The sequence below is a fragment of the Malaclemys terrapin genome, chromosome 10 (assembly GCF_027887155.1).
Source record: "Malaclemys terrapin pileata isolate rMalTer1 chromosome 10, rMalTer1.hap1, whole genome shotgun sequence".
NCBI classification, from domain to species: domain Eukaryota; kingdom Metazoa; phylum Chordata; order Testudines; family Emydidae; genus Malaclemys; species Malaclemys terrapin.
In genome coordinates, this window is record NC_071514.1 from 5,684,268 (window position 1) to 5,700,908 (window position 16,641).

General features: G+C 42.7%; 1 protein-coding gene across 3 annotated transcripts in view; it reads right to left on the reverse strand.

Annotated features, from left to right (window-relative positions):
- Positions 1–14,570, reverse strand: part of DIS3L (DIS3 like exosome 3'-5' exoribonuclease) — a 30,929-nt gene extending 16,359 nt beyond the window's left edge. Inside the window, exons 1-7 of one of the 3 annotated variants that reach the window (XM_054041406.1) lie at positions 14,358–14,570; positions 11,779–11,932; positions 8,361–8,489; positions 6,649–6,784; positions 3,717–3,893; positions 2,454–2,532; positions 1,575–1,754 (exon numbers count right to left, since the gene is read on the reverse strand). In XM_054041406.1, the coding sequence (XP_053897381.1) occupies positions 1,575–1,754; positions 2,454–2,532; positions 3,717–3,893; positions 6,649–6,784; positions 8,361–8,489; positions 11,779–11,932; positions 14,358–14,487 (985 nt within the window). In that variant the 5' untranslated portion in view covers positions 14,488–14,570. The remainder of the gene's footprint in view (positions 1–1,574; positions 1,755–2,453; positions 2,533–3,716; positions 3,894–6,648; positions 6,785–8,360; positions 8,490–11,778; positions 11,933–14,357) is intronic. The other 2 variants (XM_054041407.1, XM_054041408.1) reach the window with 2 other exon arrangements.
- Between the last annotated feature and the right edge of the window lie 2,071 nt (positions 14,571–16,641).

The following is a 16,641-nucleotide window of genomic DNA, read 5'->3' on the forward strand; positions in this document are numbered from 1 at the left end:
AGCAGGAGCTGGGGCTAGAGATGGAGCTGATCTGGGGGTGGAAAAGGAATGAGGGCAGAGCTGTGGCTGGAGTTGGGCTGGGGGGCAGAGCAGGGCTGCGGCTGGGGGCAGAGCAGGGCTGGGGGGGTGGCGGCTCCCTTCCTGCCCCCTATGGGGGTTGGCCTGGGCCCTGCTGTGCCCCTCTAGCAGGTGTGGGTGCGCCACAGTTTGGGGACCACTTGATTAAGCAGAAATAGTAAAGTAAGTATGTTGGAGGTTTGGTGGATGCATCACTCTGCAGTATGAACTTGTGCATCCACAAGCTAATACTAGGATTGCTAACAAGATCTGTTTTGCAGTCAGTGGAAACTGTACTTTGACCATATTAAATTGTGTATAATAAGTTCTCTGAAAAATCAGGTCCTAAGTGTCTCAAATTGGGCACCCAAAATTAATGAATAGTTTCGACTAGGGCTGTTGATTAATCGCAGTTAACTCACACGATTAACTCAAAAAAATTAATCGCGATTAATCGCACTGTTGAACAATCGAAAACCAATTGAAATTTATTAAATATTTGTGGATGTTTTTCTACATTTTCAAATATATTGATTTCTATTATAACACAGAATACAAAGTGTACACTGCTCACTTTATATTATTTTTATTACAAATATTTGCACTGTAAAAATGATAAATAAAAGAAATAGTATTTTTCAATTCACCTCATACAAGTACTGTAGTGCAATCTCTTTATCGTGAAAGAGCAACTTACATATGTAGATTTTTTTGTTGTTACATAACTGCACTCAAAAACAAAACAATGTAAAACTTTAGAGGCTACAAGTCCACTCAGTCCTGTTCAGCCAATCACTAAGACAAACAAGTTAGTTTACATTTACGGGAGATAATGCTGCCTGCTTCTTATTTACAATGTCGCCTGAAAGTGAGAACAGGCGTTCGTTTGAATAGACTGCAGTAAATAAGGCATAAAGCCACACATTGAGCAATGTGAAAACAATACAGAACAGCTGTTTATTTAATGAGCACTGTCCATTCGGTGCACTGAAAGAGGGGCCTGTGGAAAAAAATACCCCTCTACCCCAATATAACGCGACACGATATAACATGAATTCGGATATAATGCAGTAAAGCAGTGCTCCGGGGGGGGGAGAGGGGCGCTACGCACTCCGGCAGATCAAAGCAAGTTCGATATAACGCGGTTTCACCTATAACGCGGTAAGATTTTTTGGCTCCCGAGGACAGTGTTATATCGGGGTAGAGGTGTAGTATGTGATCGTGTATCATAATGTACATGTACAAGGAGGCTGATTAAAGGGTGCATAGACCACCTTAATTCTGCCATTTCCTAACTTCAGAGTACTTGACTTTGCAACTTGAATAATGTTTTTGTTTGTAGTTGTGTGTGTAATATATAATCAATCAATCTTGTTTATTAGTATGGTATCCCTTTCCATGATTAAACATGGAAATTTGGGAAAGGGGGCAGTTTGCGTAACCGCAAGCACAATGCAGTCCCATAAATTGAGGAAGGTAAATACTTTCAACCTTCTTTGCACTGTTGTCTACTTTACCTGTGGGCATAGGTTCACTGGAGGTGTCACCTGGTGCCTTTTCTTCAGTATCATTCTCACAAAGGGAAGCAGTTCTTCCTTTCCATTCATGCTGGGGTAACAACTCTACAGCTACTACATCACCATGGATTGCACGGTTCCGAGCTTTGGTACCATGAATAAGTATATCACTTTGGAGATCTAGGTTTAAAATAATAATAAAACAGTCCTAAAAATTCACACCACTCCTCCGCTGGCTATTTTTTTGTTGAAACAATAATTTGCAGTAATCTGGCAGTTCTTATATGACTGCTCTCAAAAAAGATTGTTGGCAAGTACCAATGCTACATTGTCAGGAGGAATCTCTCTCTTAGTTTTTTAAAAAGCTATTAAGCAGTTGGTATTTGGAGTCTTGGATAAAACAATCAGATTGTCATCAGCCCACAATGACCAATGCTCTTTTCCTGCAAACATTTGTGCACATGCTTAACTTTAATCATGTGAGTAGTCTACTTGAAGACAAAGCTAAGCACATGCATAAGTGTTTGTCCTACTATGGGGCATCAGGGTTGGTCCAAACCATTCAGCAGGACAGACAGAGCCATAATCCATTAAACTGTACAGTGTGGGAGAAGGGGAGACTGAAATACAGATTATTGTTTAAAGGGGATACATGTGGAGCAGTTTTCAGAGTCCTTCTCAGCACACGGAGAAAACCTGACCAACCCAATTTCTTGCATTCTCTCTCCCACTGTCCTACTGACCGAAGAGTTTGCATGGCTTCTTGTAGAGAGCCTGGATCCGTTGTTCCTGAGTAAGCTGGAAGGAGTCCCCAGAAGGTGGCATAGAACACACTTAAACTAGTCTTTAAATATAGCATTTTATTAGAAATATTTTCACCTGTTTCTTTACCACTGGCTCCTTGAAGTCGAACAAAAGCTTCCATTTGTGCTCTGTGCTTATTGACATTCAGGACACCCTAAAATAAAGTAACAGTCACTAACTAATAGATGCAACTACAGGGAGGAAAAATCTTCACACCTCAAAATGACCAACTTTATATACATTAAAAGTACTCACTTCTTAAAAATCCATTTAAAAATGTTTCCTAATCATTTTCATAGGAAATTTAGAACAAGACGGTTTCTCCTTGTGGGGAGCATACTTCATAGAATAGAGCTGAAATACTGAATTTTTGAAAGAGCCAAACGTTCTTTCTAGATGTTTTTTATTTAATGTAGCGCTGATGAAATCTCTGAAGCTCTCTTTTTATCCACAGACTAGGCAGACCACAAGCAGAGTCAGTGCAGACTTACATACATGGCACTGCCCCATCTTGACTCAGAGGTACCATCTAAGAGGCAAAAAAATTCAGGCTGTGTATTCTATTCTTGCCTTTCTGCTGAGGTTGCCAATAAAGGTACCAGGTTACTGCCTCTTATAGTGTTTTTTTATTTTTCATGACATGGACATGTATCCACTAACAGATGAACATAAGCCAATGAATAGCCATAACCTGGTATAGAATTCTGATTACTAATGACCTGAACTGGATTCAAACGGACAACCAAAAGATGAGAGGTTCTAGATCTTCATATTTTATTTGTATTTTTTAAAAAATAGATGTGTTGCTTCTGAACACAGTATCTACTTTCCCAACTGATGTGTGAATCATGTGGTCACACAATGATCTTTAAAGGCCAGTTGAAGATTAGCACCAACAGACTTCCATCAAATCCTTTTCCATGAAAGCCAGAAATTGAAGAAAAAAAATTATGGCACCCGCAGGACTCTCATCTGATGAACTTTTTCATTTTATTTGAGAAGAAGGGGAAAGGAACAAAAAGATTCTCAAAGTTTACTTGTTATCCACCTCATACTCCCTCTTTGCTCATTACACTCCTTTCAATCCCTTCTCTCACTGTTACCTCTCTGTTTTCTTTCATGTCACTTCTATTCTGGGAACAGTTTTCCATTTTTTTTAGCCTATCCCCTCACCACACTGCTTTTCCTGAAGCCTTATAATACATGTTCCCTTGCCAATGCATTCTCCCAACCTTCTGCATTTAATGTTATTTCATATATCAGTTTTCTGAGTTTGACTATAAATTCCTTGGCACAGGGCCTCATCTTTCTTTGTATGCTCTATAAATAATAGATTACCTGTATATATCGTCCAGATTTGATCCCAGCCTCTAATACTTCCATAGGAAGATGTTCAGGATATTCCTTCCCTTTGTTTTCTTGGCTTTCACACTCTCGTTCACGCCGAGATTGAAGTATAGAATCGTAGAGTTCATGGACAGCTTTTAAGTCAGGCCAAAAATTATCCAAGTAATTCTGTATATACACATTATAAACAGAGCACAAAAGATTTTAAATAGAGATCTATGGTTCTATTCACAACAGAATTCTGTGCAGACTCTACAATAGTGGTGCTGGTGGTCAGTACCCTAAATACCACAAACCCATTTCTCCATTAATCCATATCGCTAGAGAAGAACAGTGTAGTACCCCACTAAATCACTTTGCTACCATAAATACCGTAGAAGGGTTTTTTATCATTTAGTTTCAGATAACATTTTAATTATAAAAATGAAATAACTTTTTGAAAGATCTAATTCAAAGTAGGTCTGTAAAGCAATTAAAATTAATCACAATTAATCGCGCTGTTAAACAATAATAGAATACCATTTATTTAAATATTTTTGGATTTTTTTACGTTTTCAGATATATTGATTTAAATTACAAACAGACTACAAAGTGTACAGGGCTCACTTTATATTTATTTTTATTACAAATATTTGCACTGTAAAAACAAAATAAATGGTATTTTTCACCTAATAAGAAGTACTGTAGTGCAATCTCTTTATCATGAAAGTTGAACTTACAAATGTAGAATTATGTACAAAAATACTGCATTCAAAAATAAAACAATGTAAAACTTTAGAGCCTACAACTCCACTCAGTAACTACTTCAGCCAGTTGCTCAGACAAACAAGGTTGGTTACAATTTGCAGGAGATAATGCAGCCCGCTTCTTGTTTACAATGTCACCGGAAAGTGAGAACAAGTGTTCGCATGGCACTGTTGTAGCTGGCATCACAAAATATTTACATGCCAGATGCACTAAAGATTCATATGTCCCTTCATGCTTCAACCACCATTCCAGAAGACATGCATCCATGCTGATGACGGGTTCTGCTCGATAATGATCCAAAGCAGTGCGGACTGACACATATTCATTTTCATCGTCTGAGTCAGCTCCATCAGCAGAAGGTTGATTTTCTTTTTTGGTGGTTTGGGTTCTGTAGTTTTCGCATCACAGTTCTGCTCTTTTAAGACTCCTGAAAGCATGTTCCATCCTCATCCCTCTCAGATTCTAGAAGACACTTCAGATTCTTAAACCTTGGGCTGAGTCCTATAGGTATCTTTAAAAATTTCACATTGGTATTTTCTTTGCATTTTGTCAAATTTACAGTGAAAGTGTTCTTAAAACAAACATGTGCTGGGTCATTATCCAAGACTGCAATAATATGAAATATATGGCAGAATGCCAGTAAAACAGAGCAGAAGACATACAATTCTCCTCCAAGGAGTTCAGTCACAAATTTAATTAATGCATTATTTTTTTTAAACAGGCATCATCAGCATGGAAGCATGTCCTCTGGAACGGTGGCCGAAGCATGAAGAGGGATATGAATCTTTAGCGCATCTGGCACATAAATATCTTGCGACGCTGGCTACAACAGTGCCAGGCGAAAGCCTGTTCTCACTTTCAGGTGACATTGTAATTAACAGGTGGGCAGCATTATCGCCCGTAAATGTAAACAAACTTGTTTCTCTTAGCGACTGGCTGAACAAGAAGTACGACTGAGTAGACTTGTAGGCTCTAAAGTTTTACATTTTTTTGTTTTTGAGTGCAGTTATGTAACAAAAAAAGTCTACATTTGTAGATGCACTTTCATGATAAAGAGATCACACTGCAGTACTTGTATGAGGTGAACTGAAAATTACTATTCCTTTTATCATTTTCACAGTGCAAATATTTTAATAAAAAATAATATAAAGTGAGTACTGTACACTTTGTATTCTGTGTTGTAATAGAAATCAATATATTTCAAAATGTAGAAAAACATCCAAAAATATTTAATACATTTCAATTGGTATTTTATGGTTTAAAAGTGTGATTAAAACTGTGATTAACCGCGACTAATTTTTTTGAGTTAATCGCGTGAGTTAACTGCGATTAATTGACAGCCCTAATTTAAAGTAAACTAGATTTAATTAAAGTTACTTCATTTTTAAAAATCGAAGATGCTGTTTAAAACAAAGTGGGTTTTTTGTTGGTTTGTTTAAATGTTATTGTTAGCCTGACAACATCCCTTTCACCACCTATAGTATTTTCACTACTAAGTCATGAGACTGAATACAAGCCAGCTTGGTAGTAATCAGAAGTGATTTACACTTAGCAGATATTTGGTGGTTTACATGAGTGAATGGGTGAAGTTTCAGTTTGGTTACTAATCAAAGAGTGTCCACGTAACAATTCGCATCAACTGTCCTCCTCCCCACACACACATACACACTGGCAGTCTCAAAACAGAGGCCAGTAACCGAATGGATCATGGAGAGTGAACTACCTTCCCATAACTACAGACAGTCCCAACTACTCAAGGCTGAGGCTCACTGGCAGAACAATGAAGATGAATCTTATGCTGTGCTGCCTGCGCAGTACCTGCACTGAAGACTTCAGTCTATCATCATTCACTAACATAAAATTTAACAAAAACTGGAAAAAAGATGAAAGGCCCCCAAAGCATCTGAGCATGAGCAAGGAACAGCCTGCACTTTCTGCATCTGCCGTTTTCTTCCAGACCTCCTCCATTTTATCTACCTCTATCCGCTCTGATGTATTCCTAGTATTCAAATCCTTGCTTTCATTTATGTAAATGAGGTAAAAGTCAGTAGTGTAGTATTTTTACATGCAGTCTTTGAGATGGCTTAACATACTCATTATATGTTATAGTCCTTAATTTATCATTATTTTAATGTTGCACAAAGGCAACTTTCTTCTATTTCTTTTAACACGTTACCTTGAATGAAATCACAAACACTCCTTCCGTTTCACCTCCATATTCTCTGATAGCACCTTCATCTTCTGTTACCATAACAACCGGCAGCTGACCCAAGCAGTGATTATAATACCATACTGCTGCATTGTAAATACTCCTAGAAAAGTACAGTTCACACTAACATGTCTATCACATCGCATCTGTTACGTTTAAGACATTTTCTAGGGGCTACATATCAGTGATTACATTTCTAACATGCATTCTCTGAGATTTGGAAATCAGGTTAGCATACAGCCAACATATTAGTCAAAATTATGAGTGCTCTATGAGAGAAAGATAGCACAGGGAGCCTCATTCTTTCCCTAAAACATATCCACATGGGACCCAGCGCACCTTTGAGTGCGAGGTTGTAAAACAAGTTGGAATGTAGCCATTTTTCTAACATTCTGGCACCTACAATAATGTCTGGCAGCAGGCATTGGTGGGAATATACTTCATTACTTTCCAAAGCAGGTGTAAAAAGTCTAGCCAGAGCTGCTCTTCTGTATGTGAGAAGTTTTAGGCACAGTGCCTAAGAACACCATATCTTGGCCACAACAGTTCTGCACACCCTAAATCCTCAAGTACCTCAGAGAGAAGGAAGCAAGTTCCTCCCAATCCATCTTTCACTGAAGTCAATGAGAGTCTATGGTTTAGGTCAGTGTTTCCCAAACTTGGGACGCCACTTGTGTAGGGAAAGCCCCTGGCGGGCCGGGCTGGTTTGTTTACTTGCCGCATCTGCAGGTTCGGCCTATCGTGGCTCCCCTGGCTGTGGTTCGCTGCTCCAGGCCAATGGGAGCTGCTGGAAGTGGCAGCCAGTATGTCCCTCGGCCCACGCCGCTTCCAGCAGCTCCCATTGGCCTGGAGCGGTGCACCGTGGCCAGTGGGAGCCACGATCGGCCGAACCTGCGGACACGGCAGGTAAACAAACCGTCCCGGCCCGCCAAGGGCCTTCCCTACACAAGCAGCGTCCCAAGTTTGGGAAACACTGGTTTAGGTAATGTATCTTAAATTAATGGATCGATTTATTTTTAAAAGGCTCAGGCCCCCTTATCCCCTAAAAAATTCAAAATGCATGTACATTACAATTGCAAGTGCAAGTCAAGTAATTGTGTGAGCAAATGCTGCTTTGACCATGCAAATAGAATGCAAGCTGAATATGTAAATACTGTACAAGCATGAAAGTCAGGTCTGTTGCTGCATGCATTTTCTGCATGAAAGTAAGCATCAAAGTTTTGGAAGTTTGGCTTAATGTGTTCCAGAAGACTATTGTGATAAGAATATTAAAAGTTATTTCCATTATAGACACAGTGCTGTGCTGCTGTTCAGAAAGGGCCTACAACTACTCTGCCTGAAGATTCCTATAAAACGGTGTTCTACTTTCTACAATTAAAGATCTCTTCAGAACCCATCTTTGAATTTACCTCAGTTCACTTTATTTTTATCTACTTATTACAAACTTATGATTACATAAAAATAGAGGTAAATATATTTTTAAAAAATTTAATGCATTCTTAATCACAAAAGGATACCCTAGGACTTCAAATGCTTTATATTACCTTATGGCCAGGTAGTCTGACAGCTTTATGTCTTATATATCCAATGCCCTAGCATCTAGACATGAATGGTCTATACAGTCATGCCTTTTTTGTTCCATGCAAAATTGAATACCTCCATTATTAGTTAAAACATACCTGGTCTGCCATTTCTCCATTGATTCTCCTCTCTCTCTTGGCAAATAACAATACTGCTGGAATTCATTAGCAAACAGAATACAGTCATGACGGGCATCCTTCACTAGATTTCGCAGTTTGTTGTACTGTCTGGAATATAAACAAGACAAACGTACACTGTGCCACCTTTTTAATAATGCTGTTTCAACTCTAGTTAAAGATTTAGGGGGGAAAATGAAGGAAAATTACAACAATTAGTTTTAACACTATAAAGCTGAATCCTGATCCCAGTATAGTTGATGGAAGTCTTGCCACTGACTTTAACGGGAAAAGGATTTGACCTTTGTAGAGCAAAATGAACAGTCACTAAAACAGTATGTATACACCAAACATTTTTAAAAATACTTTGCTGTTTCAATACAGTATTTTCAGAGTAAGCTATAGGCTAGGCCAGTGAGTTGCGAATCAGGACACCAACGCTTTACCCAGCCTCTCCCACCAAAGCATTACGTGACATCAGACAAGCCTCAGCCTCTCTATGCCTCAGTTTCCCCCTTTGTAAAATGGGGATCATACCACCTTTCAAAGTCAGATTGTGAGGCTTAATTCATTAATGAGACTGCTGGGTTACAAGTCAATTTAGACAACCTCTTAACTCTGTAACACACAGTGTGACTCCCTGTCCCCTCCCTGTGGCTGGACCAAACAGAGGTTTATGAGTCTGCTAAAGCCTTTGAGCTAACTGACCTGGATCTTTTAGCTTAGGCAATAGAGCAGGGGGGGCAAACTTTTTGGCCTGAGGGCCACATTGGGGTTGCAAAACTGTATGGAGGGCCGGGTAAGGAAAGCTGTGCCTCCCCAAACAGCCTGGCCCCAACCCCCTCAGAACCCTCAACCCATCCAACCCCCCCTGCTCCTTGTCCCCTGACCGCCCCCTCCCGGGACACCCCCCCCAACCGCCCCTCTGGGGCCCCACCCCCTATCCAACCCTCCCTGACCCCTATCCACTCCCACCCCCGATTGCCCCCTAGGACTCCCTGCCCCTTATCCAACCCCCCCGCTTCCTGTCCCCTTACCATGCCGCTCAGAGTGGCAGGACTAGCAGCTGCATTGCCCGGAGCCAGCTGTGCTACCCGCGCGGTGGCATAGCTGCAGGGCAGGGGAGACAGCAGGGGAGGGGCCGGGGGGTAGCCTCCCCAGCCATGAGCTCAAGGACCACGCAGGATGGTCCCATGGGCCGGATGTGGCCTACGGGCCTTAGTTTGCTCATCTCTGCAGTAGAGGCTCTTGCTTTTAATCCAGAGGTCTAAAATCAATCCCTGCCACCCACGATTCATCCAGGCCATCATGTTGCAGTAATAAATACTTGATATAATTCTTAAAGTCTAATTTACCTTTCAATATTTGTGTTTACTTTTTGCATTTCACTCTTTGGCACAACAAATACAGACCAGTTAGTTTCATTTTGTTAAATGTGTATTTCAGGCTTCTATTTATAATCTTAAATAAACCCCCCATGTCCTAAAATTCAGGCCTAAACTCTTCTGAAAGTGCCTCTGTCTTCAGCCTCTTTTTCATTCATAAAGTTAAGCACACTCCTTTTGTTTCAAAGTTTGCCTGAAGACAGATAATATGGCAGCTTTTTTTGTGTGTTAATTTTTTTAAATGGTGATTTATAAAGAAAATGATGATAGTTTTTAATAAAACTACAGTTTACATTAAAGTTAACAGTTTAGATTGGAATATCAGTGGGATGTGGACACTGTCATATTTGTATGTAAAGTGCTCTGCATGTTTAGGTTGCTGTTTGAATAATAATGAAAAAAAATTCCTCTAAAATATTTGATTTCTATAAACAAAGTGTTTTTTTCCTACAGGTCTGATATTTAATCCTTTCCCTGAATATAAGGAGTCATAATACCATGAAAATAGTAAGTTTATATTTCTGTTCAAGGAAAATATCTAAAATTTTGTCAGAAATTGGTAAGAAGCCCTGAAAACCTCTAACTGCTATCCATTACTTCAAAATGTTCAATAAAATTAAGCATAATTATTATTAGAAAACTGTTTACAAGACAAGTAATTAAAACAATGGAAAAACTGCTGATTTGAATTTTAGTCAGGAGTTACTCAGCAGATGCTTTGCCTCCAGAGATCCAATGAACTCACATCTCCAGTGCATATATTTTAACATTTCAACAAGATTTATATGTTGCGTAGAAGCACATCAGGCATCATCATGTAAAAATGGAACAAGATTAAGATGTTCTTAGAGAACATACACTTCAAGACATAAGGTCAAATATTATGCCATAAAATATTGCTAATATATGCCCCAAATGCTGTGGCACGCCACTCACAAGAAAACAAACATAGCCAGGGAAATGTTCCAGGGCTAGAAAGGCAAATAGTGGGATAACCAGAAGTATTTTGCTTACAACCGCTCAGGGATTAGAAATATTTCCATTAAGCATGCTTAAAATCTAACCTTTGAAATATTCACAGGTAATATTCCTATGACCAACTTCAGCTAGACAAACCTTGATTAATTTTTGGGTATTAACTTGCATAGTTTCTGCAGTATACTACTATTAACCTTTGCATATCCAAGAAATATATTTTAGTGACCAAAAATTGAAATTGATTATGTAATACTTAGCATTTAGATTTTTCTTTTAAAGATGAAAGAGCGTAACAGTAGCAACAAAATATGTCTGAGTCAAGTAATTTTCTAACTACACCGCTACCCCGATATAACACTGTCCTCGGGAGCCAAAAAAATCTTACCGCGTTATAGGTGAAACCGTGTTATATCGAACTTGCTTTGATCCGCCGGAGTGCGCAGCCCACCTCCCCCCCAGAGCGCTGCTTTACCGCGTTATATCCGAATTCGTGTTATATCAGGTCGCTTTATATCGGGGTAGAAGTGTATTTCAGAAACAGATTAGCCAGAAAAAAATCTACAGTTTGATCTATTTATAGTATTTTTATAGTACATTTTTATAGTAACATAAAAGAAATACACAGTACAAAACACAAAAGTAAGCCATGTACAACACTTTTATACATATAAAATGTATACAATTATATTACTTTACAATTATGTATTTTTTTAATGTAAAATGCAATAACTGCAGTCACACAGTCTTTTGCTTCTACTAAGAAGGCATCTGATTGCTGAATAATATGCAAGTTGTACTATTGCTCTTATCCTGTGAAAGAGGAACAGAAAATAATGCTTCTGAATATCCAACTAATCACAATTTCTCCCCCCCAACAATTACATTATAAAGTTTCTTGAGGGATTTTTAAACATTAGAAATAATCAGTGTCTTGGTGAGCTCAGGTTTCCATACTTAAATACTTCTACATTTTCCCATGTCAATTCCTACAAATTTTACAAGTCTAAAGAAGTAGTAAATGATTATGGCATAGATACCTGCGACCCCTTTGATGCTGCACAGCTTGACATGCTGTTTGCATGAAGATAATACCCTTCAGCTCTGGAAACTCAAGAATCTCAAGGTAATCTTGAACAATCTTCCAGTCAGGGACAACATAATGAGTCACATCATCTGACAACAATTTCCCATCTAAAATACAATTCAAAGTTTAAAAGTTTAAACATCATTTTCAATTGTGGTTTATTAATAATGCCCCCATGCCAGGAAATCCTAGTTACACAGATTCTTAGATTATAAGGCCAAAAGGGACTACGGTGTTATCTAGTCTGACCTCCTGCATAACACAGGCCACAGAACTTCCCTGAAGGGCAGAATAAAATCATATTAATCCTTAACTCTCTTATACAATATTTTTCTAATGAATAAAATCAAATGTGACGACATATGATACAGCCTTCTCAAACTTTATTATCTGTGACTGAGGTCATAAGGGCTCTCCATCGATGGAACAATCTGGTGAAAATTCGATTAAAAAACTAAAGTGAGCAAAAATATGATTTCATTACAAAATATATCACTTAAAGTGCAGAGGACAGATCAATTTTCTCTACTTTCACATGAAAAGATTTTTTTTTTTTTAAGTATTTGAAACAAAAACTCTTATGATTTATTCCAGGTGTGGGAGGGAAGAGGAAGAGGTACAAGTACTTCCATACCACTGCTTCCACAGATTTCATGATTTGGTCATACCCACTTACTACCAGAGAGTTCTTTACCCATATTTCTATATAAAATATTCCACAAATGTATATGCTTGGAGAGAAAAGATTTCTGTAACAGGAAAGGTTTCAGAGCTAAAAATATCACTATTGTTTACCCTAAAGAAAGACGATACACCAGGGGTAGGTAACCTATGGCACATGTGCCCAAGGCGGCACGCGAGCTGATTTTCAGTGGCACTCACACTGCCCGGGTCCTGGTCACTGTTCTGGGGGGGGGCTCTGCATTTTATTTGAATTTTAAATGAAGCTTCTTAAACATTTTAAAAACCTTATTTACTTTTCATATAACAATAGTTTAGTTATATATTACAGACTTAGAGAAAGAGACCTTCTAAAAATGTTAAAATGTATTATTGGCACACAAAACCTTCAATTAGAGTGAATAAATGAAGACTCGGCACATCACTTCTGAAAGGTTGCCGACCCCTGCGAAACACATTCTGCTGGGCCTCGCTCTCTAAAACTTCCTGAGAAATCCTTCATGGCAGAAATAAATTGGAAAATGTTCCTCAACATTGTTTTAATTTTATTTAGCATTCCTGGGTTGTCGGAGAGCAAATAATGTTTTCTTATGATCAGCTATATTTTTTTCTCTGTCTATTCATTTGTTCCTAATGCCATTATTAACATGGGATTGCAGCATTTACAGCAAGCATTGGTCGACTATATTTAAACTGCACATATCCTGACAAATTGACTGACTTTCTCAGGTTTCCTAAGAACTGATACAATGCAACTAGTCTCATTAACAATTATATTTATAACCTGTGAACTCAGTTTTCCCCCTTCTACTATTTTATCTGTTGTTGTACGGCACCCCCAAAAGCTTTGGCTGGGGAAAACTAAGCTTCATTATTAGTGCCTCCAAGTCCTCCTGTACATGCCTGTGACCGCCAAACCCTACACCTACTGTCTTCTAACCTCTACCCCATCTCCTCTATCAGTGCCTAATATCAACATACCACCAGGCCCCTCAACCAGCCACTGGTGCCTTTATCTGCACCCCCGACTCCAGTGTCTTTTACAGACGGTGCCACCCCATCCACTACAGAGAACCTCAGAGTTATGAACCCCAGAGTTATGAAATAACCGGTCAAGCACACACCTCATTGGGAACCACACAATCAGGCAGCAGCAGAGAGAGAGACAAGTACAACATAATAAAGGGAAAGTTTAAAACATTTTTTCCAAGGTAAGGAAACTTTCTGTGCCCATTTCATTTAAATTAAGATGGTTAAAAGGCACATTTTCTTCTGCATAGTAAAGTTTCAAGGCTGTATTAAACCAATGTTTAACTGTAAACGGTTGGAAGAACCACCATAACATTTTGTTCAGAGTTAGGAACATTTCAGAATTACGAACAAACCTCCATTCCCACGGGGTCCATAACTCTGCACTTCTACAGTAGCACCAGCCCATGGGGTCTCCTTCTGCACCCTACACCGGCTGCATCCCCTCTTTCACCCTCCACACCCGGTGCCTGCGACCCGTTTCCACTGGCTTCCTGAGTGACCCCCCCTCTGTACCCTACTTCTGGGGATCCTTAAACCTGGTGCCAGCAGCCTCCACTAGCCCCTAAAATCCACCCTCCCCCATGCTCCCCCAGCCCTGCTGCCCTCCTATGCCCCCAGCACCATAGTCCTTGTGCCCCCAGCCTCTCATGCCCTCTACTCCTGGGGCCCCCCTCTGCCTCCTAGACCCCCAAGCCCCCATGCCCCTGACTCCTCCTACCCTCCGGCCGCCTATCCCCCCAGCACCATCGCCCTCGGGCTCTCACCCTCCCGCCACTAGCCCCTGCTGCCCTCCCCGCAGCCGCCCCGGGCCCCCCTCACCGCGGGGGCAGGCGGCCCGGCACAGGGCGCTGCGGCAGGGCACGTCGGGGCGCAGGTAGTGCTCCCGCACGATGCGCACCGAGCGGCCCTGCAGGCCCCGCAGCTGCAGCACCTTCTCCGTGCGCTGCATCGGGCACCCCGGCGGGAGGCGCCGGCCTTACGCTCGGCCAGGCCCGTCCGCGCCCGCGGCCGGCGGGGAAAGGAGGCGGCGCCGCGCGACTGCACAACGCCGGCCTCGGCGGACAGGGAGGAGCCTGCCTGGGAGGGCGGGCGGAGACCGCAGCGAGCGGGGTGGGAGGGAGGGATCGGGCGCTGAAGGGGGGCAGGGATGGTGCTGGGCTGGCACTGAGGGAGGTGGTGCTGAGAGGATAGGGATGGTGCTGGGGGGAGATTTGGGCTGGTGCTGAGGGAGGTGGCACTGAGGGGAGCAGGGATGGTGCTGGGGGGAGGTTTGGGTTGGCGCTGGGGCAGCTGGTGCTAAGGGGGGTCAGGGATGGTGTCGGGGGGGAGGATAGGGATGGTGCTGAGGGAGGTGGTGCTGAGGGGATAGGGATGGTGCTGGGGGGAGGATAGGGATGGCTCTGAGGGAGGTAGGGATGGTGCTGGGGGGAGGTTTGGGTTGGCGATGAGGGAGGTGGTGCTGAGAGGATAGGGATGGTGCTGTGGGGAGAATAGGGCTGGCTCTGAGGAAGGTGGCACTCAGGGGAGCAGGGATGGTGCTGGGGGGGGAGGATAGGGATGGTGCTGAGGGAGGTGGTGCTGAGGGGATAGGGATGGCGCTGAGGGGAGGATGGGGGGACTGTGCTAAGGGGAGCAGGGATGGTGCTGGGGGGAGGTTTGGGTTGGCGATGAGGGAGGTGGTGCTGAGGGGATAGGGATGGTGCTGTGGGGAGAATAGGGCTGGCTCTGAGGAAGGTGGCACTCAGGGGAGCAGGGATGGTGCTGGGGGGGGAGGATAGGGATGGTGCTGAGGAAGGTGGTGCTGAGGGGATAGGGATGGCGCTGAGGGGAGGATGGGGGGACTGTGCTAAGGGGAGCAGGGATGGTGCTGGGGGGAGGTTTGGGTTGGCGCTGGGGCAGCTGGTGCTAAGGGGGGTCAGGGATGGTGTCGGGGGGGAGGATAGGGATGGTGCTGAGGGAGGTGGTGCTGAGAGGATAGGGATGGTGCTGGGGGGAGGTTTGGGCTGGTGCTGGGGGAGGTGGCACTCAGGGGAGCAGGGATGGTGCTGGGGGAGGATAGGGCTGGTACTGAGGTAGGTAGGGATGGTGCTGGGGGGGAGGTCTGGCTGGCGCTGAGGGAGGTGGTGCTGAGGGGATAGGGATGGTGCTGGGGGGAGGATAGGGATGGCTCTGAGGGAGGTAGGGATGGTGCTGGGGGGAGGTTTGGGCTGGCGATGAGGGAGGTGGTGCTGAGAGGATAGGGATGGTGCTGTGGGGAGAATAGGGCTGGCTCTGAGGAAGGTGGCACTGAGGGGAGCAGGGATGGTGCTGCAGGGAGGTTTGGGCTGGTGCTGGGGGAGGTGGCACTGGGGGGTCAGGGATGGGGTTGGGGGAAGATAGGGCTGGCTCTGAGGGAGGTGGTGCTGAAGGGATAGGGATGGCCTGGGGGAGGGTAGGAATGGCTTTTAGGTAAATTGAGCCGGAGGGGGCATGGAGCTGGTGCTGAGGAGGGAAGGGTCAGTGTTACACAGGTGATAGTTGGGGTGAGGGTTTTTTTACGCTCCAGCTCCTGGAGTCCTGTGAATAGGAGAGGAACTTTTGTTAAAATTAAAACTGAGAGTTTGCTGTCCACAGAGTTGCAGAGCAAAACTTGAAAACTGTGACCCAAGCACATCCTCTCAGCCCAGACACTAGAAGGCAAATACAAAGTGCCCTTTCCGTGGGGTTGGTTTCTAAACTCTCATGATTTTTAAGCCCAACTCATGAGTTATTGGGGGAGGGCAATTTATGATTTTGAATGGTTAGGTCTGGTAATTCTGCAGGATTGAGCTGGGGTTGAATGAGAGTGTAGGGAACAGAGCTGAAGAGACATGAGCCTCACCCCACCCTCAAATCAATGTCATATAGCTGGGTCTATGGAGCATATGAAGCTTGTCCTCAGAAAATAGCTGCAGTTCCTCAGGGAATCCAAGCATCATACAGTTACTTCCCAGACATACCTAATGCAGGGGAAAAGCACTGCTGTGGCAAACCTAGTGAGCCACCCTAAGAATTGCAGGGACACCCAGATCATGTAATCCCAGAGCCAGATACATAGATCGTAAATATACATAAAGCTGCTTTT